The 24,533-nt window shown below is 37.6% G+C and overlaps 1 protein-coding gene across 6 annotated transcripts in view; it reads right to left on the bottom strand.

Annotated features, from left to right (window-relative positions):
- Positions 1 to 24,533, bottom strand: part of PRKAG2 (protein kinase AMP-activated non-catalytic subunit gamma 2) — a 443,517-nt gene that overhangs the window by 247,379 nt on the left and 171,605 nt on the right. For all 6 annotated transcript variants that reach the window (XM_074193311.1, XM_074193312.1, XM_074193316.1 and 3 more), the window contains exon 2: positions 24,200 to 24,271. In XM_074193311.1, coding sequence (XP_074049412.1) covers positions 24,200 to 24,271 — 72 coding nt within the window. The remainder of the gene's footprint in view (positions 1 to 24,199; positions 24,272 to 24,533) is intronic.

Here is a 24,533-nt window from a genome sequence, read left to right as displayed (position 1 = left end):
GTTCTACCATGTCAACAATAAATGATGCACATTTTATCCAGATTTAGCTGCCAGTCTGCAGAGGTCAATTGAAAGCAGAGATCTTTGGAGATGGGACAATTAGAGGACTATGACTATAAGTGAGTGGGAAAGGTACCAAGAGAAGAACAAAGGTAGAGGAAATGGGAGAATCAAAAAGAGACCACAATTTTGTCTAGGATTGACATTGATTATTTAACAATCAATGTCACTAAAAACACCAATAAATCTTGTTTTAATCTGCACCCCTCCCAGCCTCACCCTAGGAAATAATGTTAGGTTCTTAGCCAGATACAAAAGCTATAAATGCTAAGGATATAATTATGGTCTAATGTGCATTTGGGAGTGGGGCTAAATCTGGGTAAAATGCTTTTGAAAGTGCTTAGTTCTGATTAAGAAGCTTTATGATTTCCTTTCTCTTCCTTGGCTCATTTATTGGCCATTTTAGAAAGAGACACAGGATCCTGGATTTAGAATTGGAAAGAGTCTTGGAGGTCATTGAACATAATCCCTTCATTTTACAAATAGGGAAACAAAGACCCAAAGAAATTAAGTGATATGTCCAAGGTCACACAAAAGTAAATAGAAGAGTCAGGATCTGAACTTCTTGGAAGACTTACATCTTCTGATGAAGTTTAAATGAAAGAATGGAGGTAGCTTTGAGGGCAAGTTATGAGTTAATACTCAGAAATAAAAACTGGATTAAGAGGGAACAAAGGGATATACTTTTGAATGATGACAAAAGCTTAATAAAAAGTGTTCAGAGGAAAAGTGATGTGAAAGTCTGTTCTACTTTGATGACATTTCCACTAATCAGAATGTCATATGTAGTTATAATAAGGGTAATGTATCTATATTGCCCTTTTCAAATTTTCAAACTATTTCCCCCTTTCAAGATGATTATACCCTTTTATCTTCACAATAACCCTGTGTGATAGGCAGTAATAATAATTATATAGCATGTACTCCAGATTTTTGGCAGAAAGATCTTAAAGGGTTCAAAGAAAGGGTAAGTAGGCTCCCCTGGACTAAAATTCTAAAGGCTAAGTCAGTTTTAGAAGGAGGGAATGTTCCAAAGAACTGAATTTTTAGAGAAACAATTCTGATGAGGAAAGGGGAAAGTTGCTTAGAGAAATCAATGATGATCTACAGGGAAGTTGTTGAGCAAACCCAATTCTGAAAAGACATGAACAGAAGATGAAAGCAAGGGCAGATAATGATGGTTGAGTATAAAAGTGAGGCACAGCCCTGGAAGAGCTGAAGTTCTGCAAAATGTATATCCAGCAAAGAAAGGATTTTTTGGTTTGGGAGAAAAAAGGAGAATCAAAGAAAGGCTAGGATAATAGAAGATTTGTGTGATCTGATATAAAGCATGAGCATAGCAGAGTGGATAGAGGGCTAGCACCATAGTTAGGAGGACACAGATTACTTCTGACCATTATCACTGTGTTGCACAGTGGTCATGAGAGGAAAATCCATCAATCAAATTTATTTATTTGTTTGTTTGTTTGTTTATTTATTTAGGTTTTTGCAAGGCAAATGGGGTTAACTGGCTTACCCAATGCCACACAGCTAGGTAATTATTAAATGTCTGAGGTTGGATTTGAACTCAAGGTACTCCTGACTCCAGGGCTGGTGCTCTATCCACTGTACTACCTAGCTGCCCCCAATCAAATTTATTAAACACTGTATTGTACTATAATACACTAGGAAAATAAATATGAAAAAAAAGAAAGACTTCTAGGAGCTTATAATCTAATGAGAGAAAGAATCTTATCTTCATCAGTCATGGAGAGTAATAGATATAATCTGCCTAGATTTTAGCAAAATCTCTTACATGAAAAAAAAAGTCTCTCATTCTATTCCTGCGTACCAAATGGAAAGTCAGAGAAGTTAGATGACAGTATAAAATTAGGTGGATGAGAAATTGTTTGAATAGCTAAGAGCAAAACAGATAGAACCTTGGACAGTACCCACCTTCAGGGATGAAGAAGAAAGACTGTGAGGCATCAGAAGGGAGGAAGAAGGGATGGTGGAGAGGTAGAAAGAGATTAGAGAAGAGAATTAGCAGAGTACTACCTCTCTGAAACCAAGACAGATTGTGTTATTCCTAGTCCTGTAATCTTTTAGTCACATCATTGTTGTTCAGGCTGATTCTTCATGACCTCATTGGATGCCTTTCTTGGCAAAGACACTGAAGTACTTAGACATTTCCTTCAGTCCATTCTACAGATGAAGAAACTGTGACAAATAAGATTAAGTGACTTGGCTAGGATCACACAGCTAGCAAGTTTCTGAGGTCAGATTTGAACTAAGGTTCTTGTGACTCCAGGCCCTGCACACTTCGCACTGGACTGCCTAGTTGCCCTATTTAGTTATTCCTTCTTGGAATTCCATAATTCCAATATTTTTAGTCCATCCCCACTTTGCTCTGAGCCCTGTCTCAGCAAGACTACTGCTGGACCAAGTAGTGATAGAGGATATAAAGGAGATAACTGGTCCCCTCTTTTTTTAAAAGATGCTTACCAAGAATCTTCCATTCTTGTTACTAGGCCTTTTTTCCTAAGTGGGGACAAGTGAGCACTGTCAGGGGAAATCTAGTGCAATGGAAAGAGTTATGGATTAGCTTCATCAGCCCTGGATTCAGATATTGCTCCTTAATAAATGTGACCGTGAGCAAGTCACTTAACTCTTCTTTACCACAGTTTTTTAATCTAATCCTAATACTAAATGAGAAGCTGGACTAGGTACCTGAGAGTCTCTAAGCTCTGCTCCCCAAATCCTTTAGTAGGACTGTTACCTTCAGAGAGGCATTACCTTTTATAATAGATGAGTGCCTCCAAAGGCATCCAATTAAAGGGAATTTACTTTTTTTCTTCAAATAAAATCCTTTTTTAATTCCACTCCAGTAGAATGCCCAGTCCAATTTTACATATTTTATCCTTCTTTTAAATCTTATCTTTTATTGAATATCTTTCTTTATGACTTCAGCCCACATTAAACTCTCGCCTTCTAATTCATTTCAACATTAAAAAATCACAGAACTTGAGAACTTCGAGGGAGAATAGAGGTTTTCTAATCCAACTTTCTTATATGAAGTGTTCCTATTACAGTTCATCTAATGTGTGAGGACTTTATATGGAAGAGAACTCATCAATCACTTCTATAGGCCCTTGAGTGATTCCTTTAGCTCTCTAAGCCTCAATATTCTCATCTATAAAATGAGAAAGCCATTTCTGAGACCTCATCTTTAAAACCTATAACCCAACAAAGTTATCTCCTCTCCATTCACAAGGCTTCCAATCTAACTGAGGCTATTGTTACCTCTCACCTAGATTCACAACAACCTCCTAATTCATCTCTCTGTCTCCAGCCTCTCTGCCTCCTCCAATTCATCTTTCCCACAAGTGCCAAAGAGATATTCCTAAAGAAGACGTTGTCATGTCTCAATAAACTCCAATTGTTCACCAGTGCCTCTAGGATCAAATGCTAAAACTCCTATGTTTGACATTGAAAGTCCTTTATAACCTAGCTCAGCCTTCTTCCTGTTTCTCAGCTGTACAGATGCTATCTCCCAACTCTCTGACTTTGAACAGTCTATTTCCTATGCCTAGAATGTACTACCTTCTTACCTCTATCTCTTAGAATCTCTGATTTTCTTCAAACTTAGCTCCTCCTACATTTCCTGCAAAATCACTACTTCCTAGACAATGCCTTTACTGATGAATGCAGCTGCTAGTGCCTCCTCAGCACTAGGAGTATGCATTCCATATATTCATATGGTTCTTGTTGTCTTCACATAAAATAAATTTATTTTATTTTTTCAGTAAAAATTTATTAATATTTATTATTTATTTGCAGAATGAAAGTCCCTTGAAATGAAAGATTGATTTTTGTCATGGTAAGCTAGGTACCTAGCAGAGAATAGACACTTAACAAATATTGGGTGACTGATGATCTTTAGAGATCACATAATTCAACCCTCTTTGTGACACACTAAAGACAAAGTGATAGTCACCTACTTGGCACTCCCCTAGGGCCAGGACTTTGAAGAAACTCCATTCAGTTTTTCTTTAAAATAGATTCATGATTTTTTAACCCAGTGATCTTATATATCTGTATATTTCCATAAATCCATTATTTAACTAGCAAGTCTAATGAAATCAACTGATTACCTACTACATCCAAAGCATTATGAAGGAGAAAGAAGGATAAGAGAGAAACCCTACTCTCCAGAAACTCACAATTTATTGAATAGAGAGACACAGAGACCGACATGTGCACCATGTGTGCACACACACGAACAATAATAAAAAGCATTCCTATTGTCAAACAAAAGGCACTTCTTCCCAAAGGTGTGGTCCTGAAGCTAAACTCTCCAATGTGTTCTCTTTCCCAATGAGCAGGAACTAACTAGCTTTCTATTTGTGTTTCCAGAATTTAGTATAGTAAGTGATTAATAAATGCTTTTGTATTTCATTTTACTGTCACCATCTTCTTTCAAGGTCCTTGCCACCTCATGTTTAGACTACAGCAATGGCTTCCTAAATGGTCTCCCTCTCATGTCTCTCCCTCCTCTATGTTGTGACTGCAACATAATTGTACATATTTGAACATGTCACCCCTCAATTCAATAAACTGTGGAGACTGTCTCTAGAATAAAGTATCAACTCCTTTGATTTTTAAAGCACTTAACTCAACCTTTGCCCACCTCTCCTGTTTCATTATATTTTCTTCCCTTACTCTATCATCTAGTCAAAGCAGCCTTTTCATCTCCCATCTCCATTCTTTTGTTGTCTCCCATACCTAAAGTGCTTTCCCTTTTCACTTCTACTCACAAAGTCCTTCCTTCCACCAAGATTATGCTCAAGCAATACTTCTTACAAGGAAGCCTTTCTTGACCCCTGCAACTGTTTGGACCCTCCTCCAATGAATTATCTTGTATTCATTTTATATCTATTCTGCATATTCTTACATATGCACATGTCATCTTAATAAGTTCCTTGAGAGCACTTAATAAGTGCTCTTACTGATTAAGTGATTGTACTGAAGAAAGAGTTAATTTCTCAAATAGAGGTAAACTAAGGATAATCTAAATCAGGTAGGGAAATGATCATGAGACCATGAGAAGTAAATGAAATCAGCTAAAGTCTATTTTTAGGTGATTTTTCTTTATTTTTTCCCAATTACATGTAAAAATAGTTTTCAACATTCATCTTTTGTAAGATTTTGAGTTTCATATTTTTCTCCCTCCCTCCTTTCCTTCTCCCTCCCTTGACAGAAAGTAATCTGATATGGGTTATATATACATGTATAACTATGTTAAACATGAAATCAGATAAAGTCTTAAAAGGAATCAAGTAAAGGGTAAAAATTAGGCAGCAAGTCTAATTAGGAATCTTAAATACTGTCTCTTCCTGCCATTCCCTTTATGTACACACTTACACTTTCATGTAAATACTTTGTGACTCATATTATTCCTTATCCCCTACACCTCAGCTGTCAGATCTTAGATGTGGCTATGAATGGAATGGGAGCTTACTTAATGTTTGTAAAATGATTTAAGGATTATGTATTAGACTCTAAATCCATGTGCCAGAGGGTAGGATGCTTCTGTTCCTATGATGTAATGATCTGAGGAATGACGAAGTTAATTGTTGAGAGGGAGAATGGATCCAATGGCACTGGTAATAAGGGAAGCCAAAGTCAATCTTGTAGACCCAAGGAAATTCTGGCACGTACATGCACACACTCCTTCTCTAACTCAGGAGAATTTTTCCATCTCTAATTGTGTCCTTTTTACCACCTTCATGCAATCACTCTTCCTACTTCTGCTCCCATCAGAGGGCAAAGTTGGAATTATTCATTCTTTCATTCATTTATTCAAATTGTTAAACATCAACTGTAGTCAGGGTCTCCTGCTAAATTCAGTCTGATTAAGGAAATTACAATGTACTTGGGGAGATAGAAGAGGCACATTAATAATATACTGTATGAGTGGAACAGATTCTAATTCACACATGTGTACAAAGGAGGGAAGATAAAATTCTGTCTCAGGAAATCAGGAAAAGTTTCATAAAATAGATGGTTTTTGAGACGACCCTTCAGAGACAGGCAAGATTTTAATATGCTGTGATGGGGAAGGACATAAATTCCAGGAAAATGACATATAGGCAAAGATGGGGAACTAGGAAAATATATATGGCATGTTTGAGAGACATTAAATGGCTTCTGCAGAGGAGAAGGATATAATCTGGAAAATGATCTTGAAAAACTTGGAAAGACTTACATGAACTGATGCAAAACAAAGTGAGCAGAACCAGAAGAACACTGTAAACAGCAATATTGCATGATGATCAACTATGAATGACTCAGTTATTCTCAACAATACAATTATCCAAGACAATTCCAAAAGACTTAAGATGAAAAATACTATCAACATCCAGAGAAAGAATTGAGTCTGAATACAGATTAAAGCTTGTCTACATTTTCACTTTTTTCATGTTTTTTCCTATTTGTCTGTTTCTTCTTTCTCAACAAGACTAATATGAAATATTTTATATGACTACACATGTAAAAGTTATATTAAATTGCTTATCTTGTCTTATGGAAGAGGGAGGCAAGTGAGAGGAGAAAATTTAGACCCCAAGATTTGGAAAAAGTGAATGTTAAAAAGTATCTTTACACGAATTTATGAAAAAGCAAAATATTTTATATATTTTTAAATTTTCTTGAATGCCAGACTGAGTTTGGACTTTATCTAAAAGGCAAGTCCCAGGATTCTTCACAGAATGGGATTCATAGGAAAAAAGAAATCAGAATTCTAGGCAGAAAACATTATTAGGATATAAAATCCAGGGGACAAAGGTAAAAGGTAAATTTATGAAAGTAGATATTTAAAAGAACAATTAAGCTACTATCTTGCTGTTCTTCTTTTTCACTGAAAACAGCCCCAGTCCAAGCTCAAACTAGGGTCTAGTAATAACACTGACTTACAGAAATCTCCATGGGCTTCATCATTCTCCTTTATAAGAAAACTAGAGTAGATTTTCAAAGAAAAATATTCTTTCACTGTTTCCTGAGAAGGGCAAATGTAATTAATGGCAATGGAAGATTCCAAGGGTACCGCTGATTTCTGCCCTGGCTGTGAGCGGCAGGGAGATGATGCTTTGATAAATTTAATTGAATGATTTCCTGGTTTCTGATGAACAAAAGAACTCAAAGGAGCAAAAGAGTTTGCTGGACTCCATTGAAGCTAATGGAAGGCTGGCAGTTGGAGTCGGCTTTTGTTCCTAGTCCTTTCAGAAGAGCTATTAGTGATATGCTTCTGAAGGAGAGGCAGAAGCCTGGAGTGGGAGCATGAGGACAATCTTGTTCCCTGTTTCAATGACCAAAAAGGAATATTGCCGTCTGTGTGGTCTTGGTGGTGTAAGGGAAGAGCTAGACCTGGAGTCAGGAGCTTGGTTTGAGCTTGGAGAGATTATTTCAATGCTTCAATCAATAATTAATTAATCCAATGAACAATTAATTCAATGTTTAACATGACTGGGCATATATAACCTATAGAAGATTGTTTGCTGTCTTGGAGAGAGGTGAGGGAGGGGAGAAAGGGAGAAAAATTTGGAACTCAAAATTTTACAAAAATAAATGTTGAAAGTTATCTTTACTGTAATTGGAAAAAAATAAAATACCACTAACATAAAAAAGCAATTAATAATTGAGCTCTTACTAATAGGGGAACACAAAGACAAAAGTGAAAGTTTCTGCCCAAAGGCAGCTTATAATCATACAAAATGAATACAAGACCACTTTGGGAGAGGATGCAAACCATGGTGATGATGGGATGGGGACAGGCTTCCCAGAGGCAGAGGTGAGGAGAGAGATGCACTCTAGACTGAAGAGAGGAGAAAATCTGTAGCATTTAATGAAGATGTTGCAGAGGAGGGATGGTAGCCGTGAAGTTTTTAAGACATTTTAATTCTAGTAACAGAATCCAGGAGTGCATTCAAATGTGATATAACAGAAAAAGTACTCACTCTGGAGTCAAGAAGTCATGGGTTCCAGTCCCACTTCTGACCCTTGCTACTTCTGTGATCTTTGGCAAATTTCCCTGGACCTCAGTTTCCATATTTGTAAAATGGGAGTGTTGAATTAAATGGCTTCCAAAATCCCTTCCAGGCCTAGATTCATGATCTTTCTATCTCTCTCTTTTCAAGCTCAGATTCACTTTATCTAGGGACATAGGGCTGGGGAGAGGGAAGAGGAGAGATAATGAGAACTATGGAAAATACAATTTCAACTTACTGAGCCTTGACCATAGTATATAGGCAGAAAGAACCTGCTGTCACTTGGTAGAGGAAAAGGGGTTGAGAGATACTCTAACTTGCCTGAAGATGAAACAAATTAAAATTGAAAAATAGAGACTTTGGGATTAATTTGTATCAATTTACTGACAGAATCCTAATCAAGCTGCCTGTAAGAAACAGAAGCATGACCCACTGATAAAAAGGATGCTAAATGGTTGGGTTTTTTTTTTTTGCAAGGTTAAGTGGCTTGCCCAAGGCCACACAGCTAGGTGTCTGAGGCTGGATGTGAACTCAGGTACTCCTGATTCCAGGGCCCGAGCTCTATCCACTACGCCAACTAGCTGCCCAAAAGGATACTATATTGAAGCAGAAGCTGAATATGGATGACAAACTGTCATTTGATTGGCAACCCTGAGTACCTTCCTGTCTTATTCTTCCCTCCTCTGGCTCTTTGAAACCCTAGTTTGTCACTAAATTGGTTTTTGTGCTTGCCTTAAACTTGGTTAGATCTATCTACTCTGGTATATGACCCATCCTCCACCCACCCAATTCCCTACTTCTGCGAGCTCCACTGGCATGAGCATGTTGACTGACTCTCTGGATTTTGACCACAGTTTATCCCTCTGACTACTATTTAACATTTCTAATCCTGATTTAGACATGGGGGCTCCCTGCCAGAAAGAAGGGGTTCCTGGTGGTTTTCTGGTAGAAAGAACCCTTGCATAACTGCTGCCATTAACAGGATATGACAGTCAAACCAACTCTTTTATTAAACTGAGTGTGTGTGTGTGTATGTGTGCAATGTATATGTGAATTCTATATAAATATATACATATATATGAAATTCACACATATTTATATATACATATATATAATTTATAGCTTGATAGAAGTTTACACTATTATTTAAAATTGTGTTTCTCTTCACAAAGGTTTGTCAATCCAATTACATACTTCTCTAGGGCAAAGAAATTGGATGGAATCTATTAATAGCCTTGGATTTAAGATTCTAGATAAAGACAATTAAGTATAATAGAAGTTGTAGCTAGGAATGTATTTGTTTTAGAATTTTCTTTACTTATCCCCTAGAGCTATATGTACTTAGAGCTATATACACCTAGAGCTATCTGATAAAGCTAAGGTTTAGGACATAAGGCCCAAGGGATAAAAAGAATTTCTGTATACTTAAAGAATAAAGAAAATAGAATAAAGTATCTCTCTACTTTTTACAAAATTTCCCAAAATTCTTTTTATCCTGTATGAATTCCATATCCTCCAATCTCCATAAACCAGAATTTATGAGTTCTTTCAATATATTCTAAGTCTTAAACTATACTCTGGACAAATTCATTTGAAAAATGTCGACCTAGATAATTTCTAGTCTGTTCAATAAAAAGTAAGGTTCTTGAGAACAGGCAAGGTCTGTTTTTCATCATGGGCACTTACCACATAGTACAGCCTGGCTCGTTTTTGTTTTTTTATTTTTTTGCAAGGCAATGGAGTTTAAATGACTTGCCCAGGGTTACACTGCTAGTATCTGACAAGTGTCTTAGACCAAATTTGAATTTAGGTGTTCCTGACTATAGGGTCCATGTGTGACTCCCTATTTATTGCCTGATGACTAACATATACATTCTTTAATCCAGGACCCATGCTTTCAAGATCTTCCATAATTTGGCTCCAGCCTTCTCTCATATTCCTCTCTATGCACTTCACCACCTAGTTGCCCTCTCATTTTTGTTTTTAATTGACCTGTGATTTCATCACTGTAGATAGGTAAAGATTAATCCAAAAGTCTGTATTTTTCAGTTTTAATTTGTTTTATCTTCAGACAAGTTAGAGTATTTCTGTACTAAAAGACACTATAAGATAGATAGATGGATAGAGAGATAGATAGATAGATGATATATAAGTATGTTAAGAACACCCTCTCCCAATGTGGATTAAGTAACTCCTCTGCAACTGAGTTTTAGAATGTTTTCTGGGACGTTAAGAGGGTGACTTGCTCAGGGATCCACAGACCATTTGTGTCCGAGAAACAAACAAACTGAACCTAGATCTTGCAAATTCCATGGTTAGCTCTCTTTCTATTAGACAGCACTTTGGCAGCAGCGCAAGACAAGGGAGAAATTAGAGACAAGCAAATTAGTTAGGAAGCTATTAAAACCCTCTAGACAAGAAGTAATGAGTCTTAAAAGAAGGTGGTGAAAGGAAGGGCAGTTGGTAGAGATTGCAGAGTCTCTCCTTGAAGTAGAATATATATAGCTTGTTCTTCGAATTTTCCCTCAATGTGTTAAAGTAGGTTTTGTACCAAATATATGATTTATATCCACTCTTTTTTTTTTAGGTTTTTGCAAGGCAGTGGGGTTAAGTGGCTTGCACAAGGCCACACAGCTAGGTAATTATTAAATATCTAAGGCCAGACCAGAACTCAGGTAATCCTGACTCCAGGGCTGGTGCTCTATTCTACTGCACCACCTAGCCGGCCCCTATATCTACTCTTTAAAAAAAATGTTTTTAAAACTTAAATAAAAAAAAAACAAGGAAAAAAAGAACATTTCCATGTACTCAGCAGAACATAAAGGATTCAATATAAAACCACCATGAATTTCCATTTCAGACTGTTTAAAAACTAATAAACACTAAAAATTTTTTCAAAGCTACCCAGCTTTTCTGTGCTTCCTTCTGTTTTCTCTTGTACTCTGCTTTGCACTTTTTATTTTTTTCTCCCTCCCTCCCCACCCTAAACTAAAGAAGACAGCCATAATTAAGGACAAATACACAAACAGAATATATAAATACATACAGACACATAGACATATATACAGATGCATATATACAAAACCACACTCTTACTGCCAAAGTCCCCAAAGAGTATAGAAATGCACAAACATGTCAACTAAGCTACAGTTCCAAAGATACAATGTACAAAGAAGAAAATCCAAGATACAAAGAAGAAATACTCTAAGGGTGATGACGACAACAACAGCACATAGCATCTGCCCCTTGTAGATGATAAATAAATGCTTAATTCCTTCCTTTTTTCCTTTTCCTTGATGGTTATCCTGGGTAGTTTCATCCAAAGGTAAACTGACTAGCACCCTGTCAATATAGTTTCTCTAAGAATCAGTTTATAACATCTGACGTACTGAAGGAATTATCCTGGGATTGAGTTATGTACTGAAGGAATTATCCTGGGATTGAGTTATAGGAATAACTTCAAGTTCTGATCCAAAGAAAGAAGCACTTGGAATATGAAAAAATTATCAATCATTTGGTTTGCCCTTTTACTACAACACTCAGTGATTCAGGAGTCTTATGACCCAATGAGTATCAATGTACTAGGCAAGGTAGGAGATGCAACAAGTCTCTCTTTTAAGTTATCCTATGCACTGCTGCCAGACTACTTCCAAAATATGATTATGATGTCACTAGTTCTGCTAAAAACCTCCAAAGATTCCCTGCTGTTGGTAGGAGAAAATCCAAATAAACTGTTCTTCCAAGCACTCAAAGGTGGTCCACAGTCTGACCCCTACTCATATTTCCAAGCTTCTCTCCAACACATGATGATGATTCTGACTAGGTATAATTACTTCCCCATTCATTTCTTCAATCGTGCCTTTCCTTCTGTTGTCATTTATATCCAGAACACCTTCCGGAATGGAGAGGAATTTTACTGATGAAAAGGGGTAGGTTTCCCAAGTGGGGGAAAAACATGAGCAAAGGAAGGGAGGAGGAACCTTGAGTAGTTTTGTTCAGAATAAAACCAGGGCCAGTCCAGATATGTGGGACTGTCCTAGAAATGAATGACAAAACTTGGTTGTAGTCATGGAAGGATTAATGATATACTACTCTATCACCATTATTCTGAATTTCTTAACCCCTATTATCCACACCAGAGTTAGAATTGCTCTCTTTTCTCTGCTCTCCCTTCCAAAGGCTCAAGTTCCTCAATGAATTTAATGACAGAATTATTTGATTTTTATTTTTTTAGAGATTATCCTCTTAGTTGTTAGCTGTGTGACTTTTAGATACTTTAATTAATCTCACTGAGTTTTAGTTTTACATCTGTGTAGTGGACATGATAATACTTCCATAAGCTTTCATTATGCTTGTGAGCACTGAATGAGATAGTGTCTGTAAAATGCTTTGTAAACCTTAAAGTATACAAGGGAACCACTGCAGCAGGGATTTAGAAGGGTAAAGAACCTCAGAAGTCAAACCATCAGTTAACAAACATTATATAAATATAAGTATTTTATAAATGCTTGTTAGTTGATGGTTGATATATAATTATATATGTCATATACATATATATATACACATTTTGTATAATAAACATTACATAAAATATGTAATATATATAATTATATATATTATATACCTGTATATATAAAATTATAAAATATGCCATAAACTATGCTAGGTGCTGGAGATACAAATTGTTTCTGTGTGGTGTTGTTTAGTTGTTTCAGTGGTTTCTAATTCTTCATAAGTTCATTTGGGGTATTCTTAACAGAGATACTGGAGTGATTCGTTATTTTCTTCTCCAGTTCATTTTATAAATGAGGAAACTGAGGCAAACAAGGTAAAATGAATTGCACAGCTAGCAAGTGACTGAGGTTAGATTTGAATTCAGGAAGATGAGTTTTTATGACTTTAGACCCAGAATTCTATCCATTCTGTCACTGAGCTGGCCCGGGGATACAAATAAAAAAGAATGGAACAATCCCTATTCTCACTGAATCCAATCCATTTATTTTGCAAATGGGGCTCAGAATAAGTGAATGATTTTCAAGTGACATATAAATGGCGGAACTAAAATTCAAACTTCCCAATGTACCATACTGCCTCCTCTTTTAAAGAAACATTATTTTTATTATGAAGAAATCTGAAAGAGAAAATCACTTCTATCTGGGGTTATTATATTCCCTAATGATAGGGGTTCATAGAGAAGGTGGTGGCTGAGCTCAGTCTTGGTAATGGTGGAATGGAATGAAAAAACATAGATTAAGTTCTTCCTATATGCTAGGCTCTGGGGGCAATGATAGAAAATTGAGACAGTGGTTTGTGTGGGCTATAATACAGTGTGTGAAAGAGAGGAATATGAGAGAAGGCTGGAGCCAAATTATGGAAGATCTTGAAAGCATGGGTCCTGGATTAAAGAATGTATATGTTAGTCATCAGGCAATAAATAGGGAGTCACACGATTAGACCTGCCCTTTAGAAAGAGTATTTTGGCAATGCTAAAAAAGGTTGTACTAGTAAAGGGAGATAATAGAGACAAGAAAACCCAGTAGGAAGTTATTAAAATACTCTAGTCAAGAAATTTATAATGTGTCAAAATTTCATGGAGTATTTTGACTTGCATGAGAACTGGATTTAAGTGAGACAAGAGTTGTGCAAAGTGGTCTGCCTCAGTCCCCTTTCCAGAGTCATCAGAGACCAGTGGCAAGACACAACAAAAGTCACAGGGCTGAGATTTATGGAGGGCCTTGGCATCTTTGAACTCAGTTCAACCCTAAGCACTCCCCAGCTCCCCAGCACCTGCTTCAGCCACCTTCATGGCTGTCGGATTGTTCTCATCAGCCCATTCCACCTGGTAAAGCCTTCACATGTTTGCAGTAGACATCACCCTAACTCGCTGAGGGGTTTGAAGCCTGTTGGTTACCCTGGTTTAGCCCATCTACTGAGATGGTTGACTGGGGAGTGGTCACTGTGCATGCCTTCACTGCTTGCAGCCACAGGTGAGATTTGGGTGAAGGTGGATGAGCAGCCCTGGAAAGGGCTCTGCCAGTCCTAATACCAGAAGTCCTAGGCTTACCTGAATACCTCACACACCCCAGACAAAAAGAAATAAAGCTTTAAAAGAAAGTGGTGACAAGATGGGCTGATGGGAGACATATTACAGTGAAACAATCTGCAAAACTTGGAACTTGATTGGAAGTGGAAAGTTAAGAGTCAGAAAAAGAGACAATGACCTACAATGACAGGGAGAATACTGGTGTCATCAGTAGAAATAGAGAAGTTAGGAGGAGGGACAGATTTTTAAGTTCAGCTTGGGATCATACTGAGTTTGAGATAAATGGTGGTATGAATGGGTTGAGACCAGAAAAGAAACCAATAGTCAATGAGTTCAATATGGTGGGAAGAGGGTAGGGTCAAAGAAGAATAGAGAAGAGAGTGGTATAACAGTGGTATAACAGAAGCCAAGGGGATGGTCAACAAAGTCTCATGCTGCTGAGAAAGGAGCAATGATGGTCCAGCCATAGTGGACTACTTGCTGTTGTTGTTCACATGTGTGGCTCCATTTCCTATTTCCCAGTTGCCCTTGCATTCATCCATTCCTCTCCTTCTTCATCTGAGCCTTTTGGAATTCCTGATTTCCTTTAAGACAACTCAAATATCATCTCCTGAGAAGACTTTTTACACTCCTCCCAGCTGCTGATGCCTTCCCCAATTTACTTCATATGTATCTTGTATATAATTAAATATGTACATTGACTCACCCTTCCCCCCATTAGAATGTAAGCTTCTTGACCACAGGTACCATTTCACTTTTGCCTTTGTATTGAATACAGTACCTAGAATACTGTAGGCATTTATTAAATATATCTTGATTGACTTATTTGGGCAATTGAGATATCACTTGTGACCCTGGATTCAATGTAATGGTAGAGGCAGAAGCCAGATTGCAGAGGGTTGAAAAATGAATGGTGAGGAAATGGAAACAGGGAGTGAAGTCCACTTCTCTTTCTAGAAGTTTTCCAAGTAAGTGTGGTGAGAGAAGACAGAATGGTAATTTGAGGAAGTAACAGAGTCAGTGGAAGGTATTTGTTTGGGATAAGGTAAACCTGAGTACTGTTATAAAGGATGAAGGAGCCCTAGAGATGGAGAGATTTAAAAATGAATGGAAAAAAAGGGATGGTCTGTGGTTAAGTTAAGTTTGGAGCTAAGAGGGGATGAGATCAACATCACAGATGAGGGAGGGATGAAGGTTCACAGGAACTGAAGAGAAGGAAAAGAAGCTGGGATGAAAGTCCAGATAATTTCTGAGCTAGGGAGGATTTGGGGGGGGCCTGAATTGGATTATCTCATCTTTCTCAGTAAAGTCATTTACTGCCAGAATTACAGAGATGAAGTGAGGGTCTTAAAGGAAGACAAGAGAGATGACTTAAAATATGTTCTGAAGGAAATGTGATAAGTAAAGAAGAATTGAAAAAAGGATTACTGTATAGCAGTGAGAACTCATTTAATGTTGGAAAGGATACACCTATGTAGACCTGATCATCATAATTTTGTGATTTTTTTTATGCCAGCAGCACTCAAGGCTTAGGAAGAAGAGTAAGGAAGACAGGCAGTTACCAAGAAACGGAAAGCCAACCAAATAACCATGGACAAACTGGGGAGGCCAGTAGAGACAGCTCAATCCAGAAAGTACAAGGAAGCAACATCAACCTGGGATTTATAAAACAGTTAATGAGGCAGGAACACAAAGATTGGCAATGAAATCAGGACAAATTTTAATACCAGGAACAAAAGAGTGAAAGGAGAAGACAGGAATCCCATAAGAGGTACTAGTTAAGTAGGTGGCCTTGAATTCAGATAATTTATTTTCTCCACTATAGGAAAATTCTTATAATCTTAGGATGTAGCTAGTTCAAGACTTGGGGATATGGGTAGAGGAATCATGTGATGATGGTATGTAAGTTAGGTTGACCATTAGGAGGGCCACCAAATAGGGCAAAGAGAATGGCACCTCCTTATAAAAAGAGAACCATAAGGAGAACATTAAGAAACATGGGAAAGGCCATAGATAAGAAAAACAAGCGAGTGTGAAGAAAGAGGGCAAAAGAGGAGATATTCACTTGGGAAAGGAGGGAAAAGGGTAAAATGCTAGAGAAGAATTTTAGAGATGGAGGGACCTTAGCACACAGAAAATCCACCTGTCCATTATTACTGATCCAGGAACAGGAATAAGAAGGAAAAAAGGTGAAAATGAAAGAAGATAGTGAAACGCTGAACAACATTCAACAATTAAGAAATTGTAAATGTAAGCTCATATAAATTATACAAGTTCCTACATTTAAGTCATAGCATGTCCTGACAACTATTTATTTATTATTTAGTTTCTGGGTTATATTGCTACACTTCTAATGCTAATACACTATGTTATGGAAGAGATTCCTATTCAGCTATGAGAGCTAATGACTCTCAAGTCCCTTCCAACTATGAGATTGCAACATCCTTGGAAGTCAAGACTGTTATTTGTCTCTTTTTAGCATGATGGTTGACATCCTTGTTACTCAGAGTGTCCAACTTTTCATGACCCTGTGGACTTTGGCATATCAAAGCTGGCAATGATATTTTCTTGGTAAAGATACTGGAGAGGTTTGCTATTTCCTTCTCCAGTGGATAAGGCAAACAGAGGTTAAGTAACTTCCCCCAGGGTCTTACAACTAGAAAAAGTCTGAATTCAGATTTGAACTTAGGTCTTCTTGACTTCAGGTCCAGCCCATTCATCGAGCCATCTAATTTGTATGGTATATAGTGATGTTTGCCTTTCATTCTCAAAGAAGACCATGACATTAGGGAGTTAATGCCATTGACAAAGCACATGAATATGAGTTGGTGGGAGGGACTGTGCTAGGTCACCAGCCTCACTTTCTCCTCCAGTCATCTGGATCCAGTGACCAGATATGAATCAGGATGCCTGGAGATGTCCCTGGATGTGGGACAGTGAGGGTTAAGTGACTTGCCCAAGGTCACACAGCTAAGTGAGTACCAATAGTCTGAGGCTGGACACCCATTCTCCTAACTCCAAGGTCAGTGCTCTATCCACTACACCACCTAGCTGCCACAAAGGGCATATACTAAGTACTTAGTAAATGTTTATTGATTATAAGCTCATGAAAATTTAAGTAACAGTATGAGCAATCTGAATAGTAAACCCTATATGAGTTCAAAAAAAGGAGTTATCCACTTTCATTGGATTGGGAAGGGGGGGATGGGAAAGACTTCATATATGGCACAGGAAAATTTTGAGCTGAGTCTTGATGAATTAGTAGTCACACAGATATAGAAGGGGGAAGAAAAATCTTTTAGGTGTGGAGGGAGAAGGATTAGCATGAACAAGGGTGTCAAAAGGTTTGTCTGACTTTTTGAGGGGAAAAGAGGATTGTTTTCCATAAACTGAAAAGTGGAAGTGGAATGTGGAGGAAAATGGATTTGTTCATGTAATCTCTCCCTACTCACACACCCTAGAGCAGCACCCCACCCTTTATAGGCATACCTTGTTTTATTATCCTTGCTTTACTGCACATTGCAGACATTGTGTTTTTTTAACATTTGTGAAGATTTGTATTAGCAAATCAATCCTTAGTGCTAATTTCCCAACAGTATATAGTACTCACATTGTATCTCTATGTCACATTTTGGTAATTCTTGCAATATTTCAAACTTTTCATTATTATTTTGTCTGTTATGGTGATCTGTCATCTTTGATGTTATTATTTTAATTGTCCTGAAGTGTTACAAACCACTATAATATGGAGAATTTAATTGATAATTGTTGTGTGTGTTCTGACAGTTTAACTGACCTGCCATTCCTGGTCTCTCTCCCCCTTGATTTGCCTATTCTCTGACACAACTTTATTGGAATTAGGTCAATTAATAACCTTACAATGACTTATACTTATTCAAGTGGAAAGAAGGTCAATCAAAGAGTCAAACTTCATTACTGTCTTATTTTAAGAAATATCTATCTTTGGAGTAGCTAGATGGTGCAGTGGATGGAGCACCAGCCCTGGAGTCAAGAGGACCTGAGTTCAAATTTGGCCTCAGACACTTAATAATTACCTGTGTGACCTTGGGCAAGTCACTTTTTTTAAATGTTTTTGCAAGGCAATGGGGTTAAGTGGCTTGCCCATGGCCACACAACTAGGTAATTATTAAGTGTCTGAGGCCGGATTTGAACTCAGGTACTCCTGACTCCAGGGCCAGTGCTCTATCCACTGTGCCACCTAGATGCCCTGGGCAAGTCACTCTTAACTCCACTGCCTTAAATAAATAAAAATTTTTTAAAAAGTAAAAAAAAAAAAAAAGAAATAGTCATAGCTACTCCACCTTTCAGCAATCTGGTGCCACCCCATCAGTCAGTCAGCAGCCATTAATCTTAAGACAAGATTCCTTACCAGTAAAAATAATTACATCTCACTGAAGGCTCAGATCATGGTCAGTATTTTCTAGCAATTAAAGTATTTTTAAATTAAGGTATGTACATTTTTAGATATAATACCACTGTATACTTAATGAGTACAATATAAAATAAATACAACTTTTAAATGTACTGGGAAACCAAAAAATTCACATGATTTATTTTATTTAATATTTACTATATTATGGTGGTCTAGAAGTAAAATTGCAATATCTCCAGGGTATGTCTATACCATGAATCTCCCTTAGCATGCATGTCCACAATATGCAATGTTATTTATTTGTCCCAGTTTGCAGGTGTTGAAAAATCATCTATTTAAATCTTTTATTTTTGTTTAATTTAAGAGACTGTAAGTTCCTTAAAGATTCATTCATCCTGGTTTATGTCAGATACCAATAGGGTACTTAGAGTTGGCTAGGAGACATCCCTTTTAGGATGAAAAGTCACAAGGATAACTCACCCAGAAATAAGGACCATAAGAAGGATTGTCACTGTTTTGTCTCATTTGACCTTTCCCAGGCTGAGACCACAAGCTAGGTTGCTTTTCCTGGCAAGAGTTTACCTTGGAAATTTGAGGGGATGAGTTTTAACCTGTCGAAAGTATTAGAGGGATAGGAAAAATATATACATAGACGCAGAGCCATAAGTCTAAACAACCAGAGAGGTCTCCTTGATTCTTATATTCTTGGTACTGTCATTTTGACAATGGTATCATCTACTTGCTTGAATAAAGAAGGGATGAGATCCTATTCTTCCTCTACCAAGTTCCCACCAGAGCAAGATGGTATCCATGAATGAGTGGGGAGGGAAGACTTTAAGATGAGTAGGATAGGGGCAGCTAGGTGGCGCAGTAGATAGAGCACTGGCCCTGGAGTCAGGAATCCCTGAGTTCAAATCCGGCCTCAGACACTTAATAATTACCTAGCTGTGTGGCCTTGGGCAAGCCCTTAACCCCCATTTGCCTTGCAAAACAAAACAAAACAAAAGGAAGAGTAGAGTTTGGTTCCCAATAAATCATGCAGACTAGGATCAAAGAAGGTTGATTTTTGTTCAATAAGTGGGTTAGACTCCCGCAGATTAATGAATGTCTTTTTGGTGGAACTTACAATAGGAAGTCTTATCACCCTTGAAGGTGAGCCCAAGAGAAGACTGAGAAACCTGATTTAAAATCTAACTTGATTGGAAATCAAAGGCTTCACACAGGTCTGTATTCTCCTAACCTTGTTTATTCTCTTTGTTTCTAGTTGTCCATGGGATGACAATAATCTGTTTTTTTTTTTATCCTGGATTTCTCTTCTGGAAGAGCAGCTTTGTACTTTGTACTTGTAACTTGTACTTTCTTCTCCTAAACTTCTATGTGAACTGAGGTAGAAAAATACTCTGAGTGGAGAAGCAAATCAAAACTCTGTGTGTGTTTTATGAGTGCCTCCTCTTATTTGTTGTACTAAAAGTAGGCATATCCATATAGCCCCATGTCCTAGCAGGTCCTATTGTGTTAGGATATATACATTTATATATGTGTATGTGTGTGTGTGTGTGTATATATATATATATATATATATATACATGTATATATATATATATACATATATTTTTAGGCTTATTGTTAATGATGTTCCTATTCTACAGGAATAATTTTTGATAAATTTGTATGTCATTTAGTAAGTGGATATCTGATCGTTTCCTTTAAACCTCAAGTTTTCTCAAGCAAATATATACAGTGGATAGAATGCTAGAACCGAAGTCAGTAAGTCATCTAGCTGTGTGACCTCGGGCAAGTCACTTCACTCTGCCTCAATTTCTTCATCTGTAAATGAAATGGAAGAGGAATGGCAAACTATTCCTGTATCTTTGCCAAGAAAACCTCAAGTGGAGTCACAAAGACAAGACTAAGCAACAGTATGTGTGTGTGTGTGTGTGTGTGTGTGTGTGTGTGTGTGTGTGTGTGTGTAATTTTGCTAGTACTCTGCATCCAAGACTTAATCCTTGTCTTTGACAAGTCTAGGGGACAGCAAGTTTAATAACAACATGTTGAATTGGGGGCTGGTTTAACCCTTTTCTATGGAGTTCCATGACAAACAAACATCCAGAAAGGTAAAAGAAATCCCCAAGAGAATTTGAAAGCACCAGAGTAAGGAATTAAAGTAACAAAATCTTCAAGAGAAAGAAAGCTATACAAAGTTTAGGATCAAAGACAGCCAAACTCAACAGAGAAAGACAATCTGCTTCTTCTAGGGGCTGGTGTGAGCTGCTCCCATCTGGAATGGCAGCTGTTATTATAGGTGGTTTGTGATTCAGTCATTCCTAATCACCCCTTACTTCACTGATGTACACTACATCATACACTACACCAGGAGCCTATTAAGTCTGACCCCAGTTCTTTACCTGACTCTCCTCTGAAATTCCAAATTGCTCTCTCTGAACTTATTTGCTTTGGTTTTCTTGACTCAGACTAACCTACCTCTTCTCACTTACTAATTTATTCATTGTATTATAATTTGGCATCAATTCCACTACCTTTTCCACTACAAATTGAAGCAAATCCAATTTGTTAAACATTTATTCAGCCCTTACTGTTCTCACTGGGAAATAGCCAATGAAAAACAGTTCCTTTTCTACTGGACATACTAGAAAGTATATAGAGGGAAATCTCCCAAATTAAGCTGGCCAGAAAATACTTTAAGACATAAAATACATTGCTGATGGCCAACCTCAATCTCAGATGATAAATGAAGTACACTACATACAAATCTCCTGAAAAAGGAATCTGTTTATATTTGTTATATTTTCCCCCAATGATAGGGGAGGTGGTGAGATGGTTAGAAAATAATTACTTGTTAATTAAAAAAAATTAAAATTGAATTTTCAAAAATACAACTTAAATTAAATATCACTGCAATCTATCAATGCTAGTCTGGAGAGATCTGGAGATATAGAATACACCAAGGTGAAAAGGGGTTTTGGAGAAATTCTGAAACAGAATAGAAGATCTTAAGACTTTTACACTCAGAAACCACTGCATGCAATACATATCTTTTGGTATCAAAGAAACCTTTTCATCCCTTGGGGTCTTTATCATCTGTTTTTTTGTCTTTCATTTTCGAAGAAGAACAAGACATCAGGGAGGTGATGCCATGACAAGTACATGAGTTGGTACCTTAGTTGTGACAGGCAGCTAAGGAGCATGGGCAGATAAATATTTTAACAGGACAACTACCCTCCCTAAAAGACCACATTTCTCTTCTACTTACCCCCTTATTTATTTATTGTCTCTAGAAGGTATGTCTCAAATCCCATTCTAACCCTCCATACCACCCCCCCCCGGATATTACCTAAACATTGGTCTCTTGTTCAATGAATAAGCCACAAGATCAACAAATCTTTGTGACAGAAACACAAGTTTAGATGATAGTAAAAACAGGTTAGTTCAACTCAATTAAAATCAGTATCTACACTGCCCTTTAATCCTTCTTGTTCATGGCTCTTTTCAATTAGTTCATAGACTCATAGGAGGCAGGGGTAGCCAAGCAGCTTGTTGGACACAAAATATAAATATTAAATAGTAAATATTCCCTAATGGTAATGATCCTCTTAGGATCTTAGTCCCTGAGCCAGATTTCCCTCTGGGTTTGTTTGAAATACTTTCCTTAAGCTTCAAAATCCACCTCCGCTTTCCCCCCACTTCTTTATAGACCCAGGAAATTCCCGAGCCAAAATCATTGGGTCCCATTTTGAGTTTCTCATCTAGTTAGGCTGCAAGAGTTACTAATAGAGCAGATTAAAGTGAAGCCAACTACTTTTGGCAGGCAGGGAAGGTAAAGGGGAGAAGAAAAAAGCCCTGTAGATCTGTATTAATTAATTAGTTGAGTCAATTATATTTAATTAAAACTCTCAGAGCAAAGACTAACTTCCACTGAACAATATTTACCATTACTCATATTATAACTCTTGATGATTTCACCTCCTGCAGGCATTCTGAGCCAAACATCATGTTTCAAGGCAACCTGTCTTATTGAGATTAAGACTCGGAACCCACCCCTCACTCTACTGCGGGCAGGTGTCTGGAGGCCAGTGGAATAACAGTCTTCAGGATGATGGCTCCATCCCCAGGTTCCTGCGACAAACTCACTTCTCTACTGGAGGGGAAAGACCGGCCCCCTTTGCCTGCTCTGTCCCACCACATGGAGGACATCTGCTTTGTTTCCTCTCTGAATCCCCCAACCAGGCCCTCTCTGACTCAGATTTATGCTTTCAAATTCTCACCCCCAATGGCATCTCTGAGTCACTGTGGTTGTTGAATTGTTTTGGTCATGTCCAATACTTTGTGACCCCATTTGGCATCTTCTTGGCAGAGATATTGGAGTGGTTTGCCATTTCCTTCTCCAGCTCATTTTACAGTTGAGGAAACTGAGACAAACAGGGTTAGATGACTTGCCCAGGGTCTCACAGCTATAAATCTGAGGTCAGATTTATATTCAAGAAGATGAGTTTTTGCTGGCTGGCATTCTAGCCACTGAATGAAAAAAGAGAAAAGGAGAAAAGAGGAAAAGAGAAAGGGAGAGGGAGTGGGAGAGAGTGAGAAACAAGAGTAGCTTAGGAAAAGAAGATAAAGAGGAAATGAGGGGGAAAGATTAGAACCTATTTTGTCTCAAGGAATTTCTTGAGTCTATAAATAAGCTGGAAAAACTGAGATTTTTGAGAAACTCAAAGGATTTTTTTTGTAGTAACAAAATAGTTTTTTTATTTTAATATGATTTAGAACACAATACACAAAATCTGAGCATTTCCACCATTACAGATAACAGTGGAATGTACCAATTAAAGAAATTTAGCACTTCTGAGCAGCAGACTTGAACAATTATCTATAACACAAATATCCTTCAAAATGAAATGTCATTATAGCAAGAAGGTTTCAATCATTCATCTTCATTTAATTTCTATTAAAATCTTAATACAGAATTTCTTATTTATGAGTGTTGAACAAAATTTCTCTTGAAAAATCATTTCAATTAAGTGTAAATGTTCAAAAAAGTAATTGGATGGGGGAGAAGGAGACAGTAAGTGAAAAGAGAAAAAAGTAATAAAAAAAGAGGAAGTCAGAGAGACAAAGCAGGAAGAAGGAGAAGGGAGAAAGGGAGACAGGAGTAGAAAGGGAAGAGTGGGAGAGGAAGACAGAGCATGGGAGTGTGAGAGGAAGAAAAAAAGAGTGAGGATCCACAGAGGAGGACTGGGAAAAAAAAGAACCAACCATTAGTTCTCTGTGATAATAAGGAAATAGTTAAATTGTCCCTGAAGATGATAACCACATCTCATATTCACTACCACCTTTGACCTTTCTCTCCTGTTCAGAAAAGCTAATAGATAGGCTATAACCAAAGGGTTGAATCTGAGGTTCACCTCTTTTGACTCTGAATTCTCTGTCAAAAATAAAGAGCCCAAAAGACAAAAATACAGGTGTCCCAAGGGAGGAAGAAGAATACCAGACCTAGATAACCTGAATCACCAGTCCCAGATCAATCAGAGATAGTTGAGCAGCACCTCCTAGGGTAGAGGGAGATGGGGGAGAAACTTAATGTAGCAGTGAGACCAGAGGGTGGGACTGATACTTGGGTACCTACTCCAAATGAGAAACACATATATATGAAAGAGGTGGTCCTACCTTACGGGAAGCATGTTTTTCCGAGCTTTCCAAGTCTCCATCTAGGAATGGCATGGCAAAAGAACTAAGATCCTAGAACAAAAAAAAAAAGAAAATGTCTATTATTAACAGTGAGCCTTTATTTGGCTTCTTTTCTGGAGGATATTAAATGGTTTGGGGAGCATTCACAGAGTTCTGCTTGACCTTCCATCCTTCAAGTTCCAGAATTTCTCCTTCCCCCAACAAGCAGAGATCACACTCATCAAGCCACAGATTATTTACCCAACCACAGAACACCTAAGTGAAGAAGGTCTCAGCTATTTTGAAGAACACAACTACAGGGCTGGGGGTGTGA

This window comes from Macrotis lagotis, chromosome 7 (genome assembly GCF_037893015.1).
Source record: "Macrotis lagotis isolate mMagLag1 chromosome 7, bilby.v1.9.chrom.fasta, whole genome shotgun sequence".
NCBI lineage: Eukaryota > Metazoa > Chordata > Mammalia > Peramelemorphia > Peramelidae > Macrotis > Macrotis lagotis.
The sequence above is the reverse complement of the archived record's forward strand: the minus strand, read 5'-3'. Positions and strand labels throughout refer to the sequence as shown.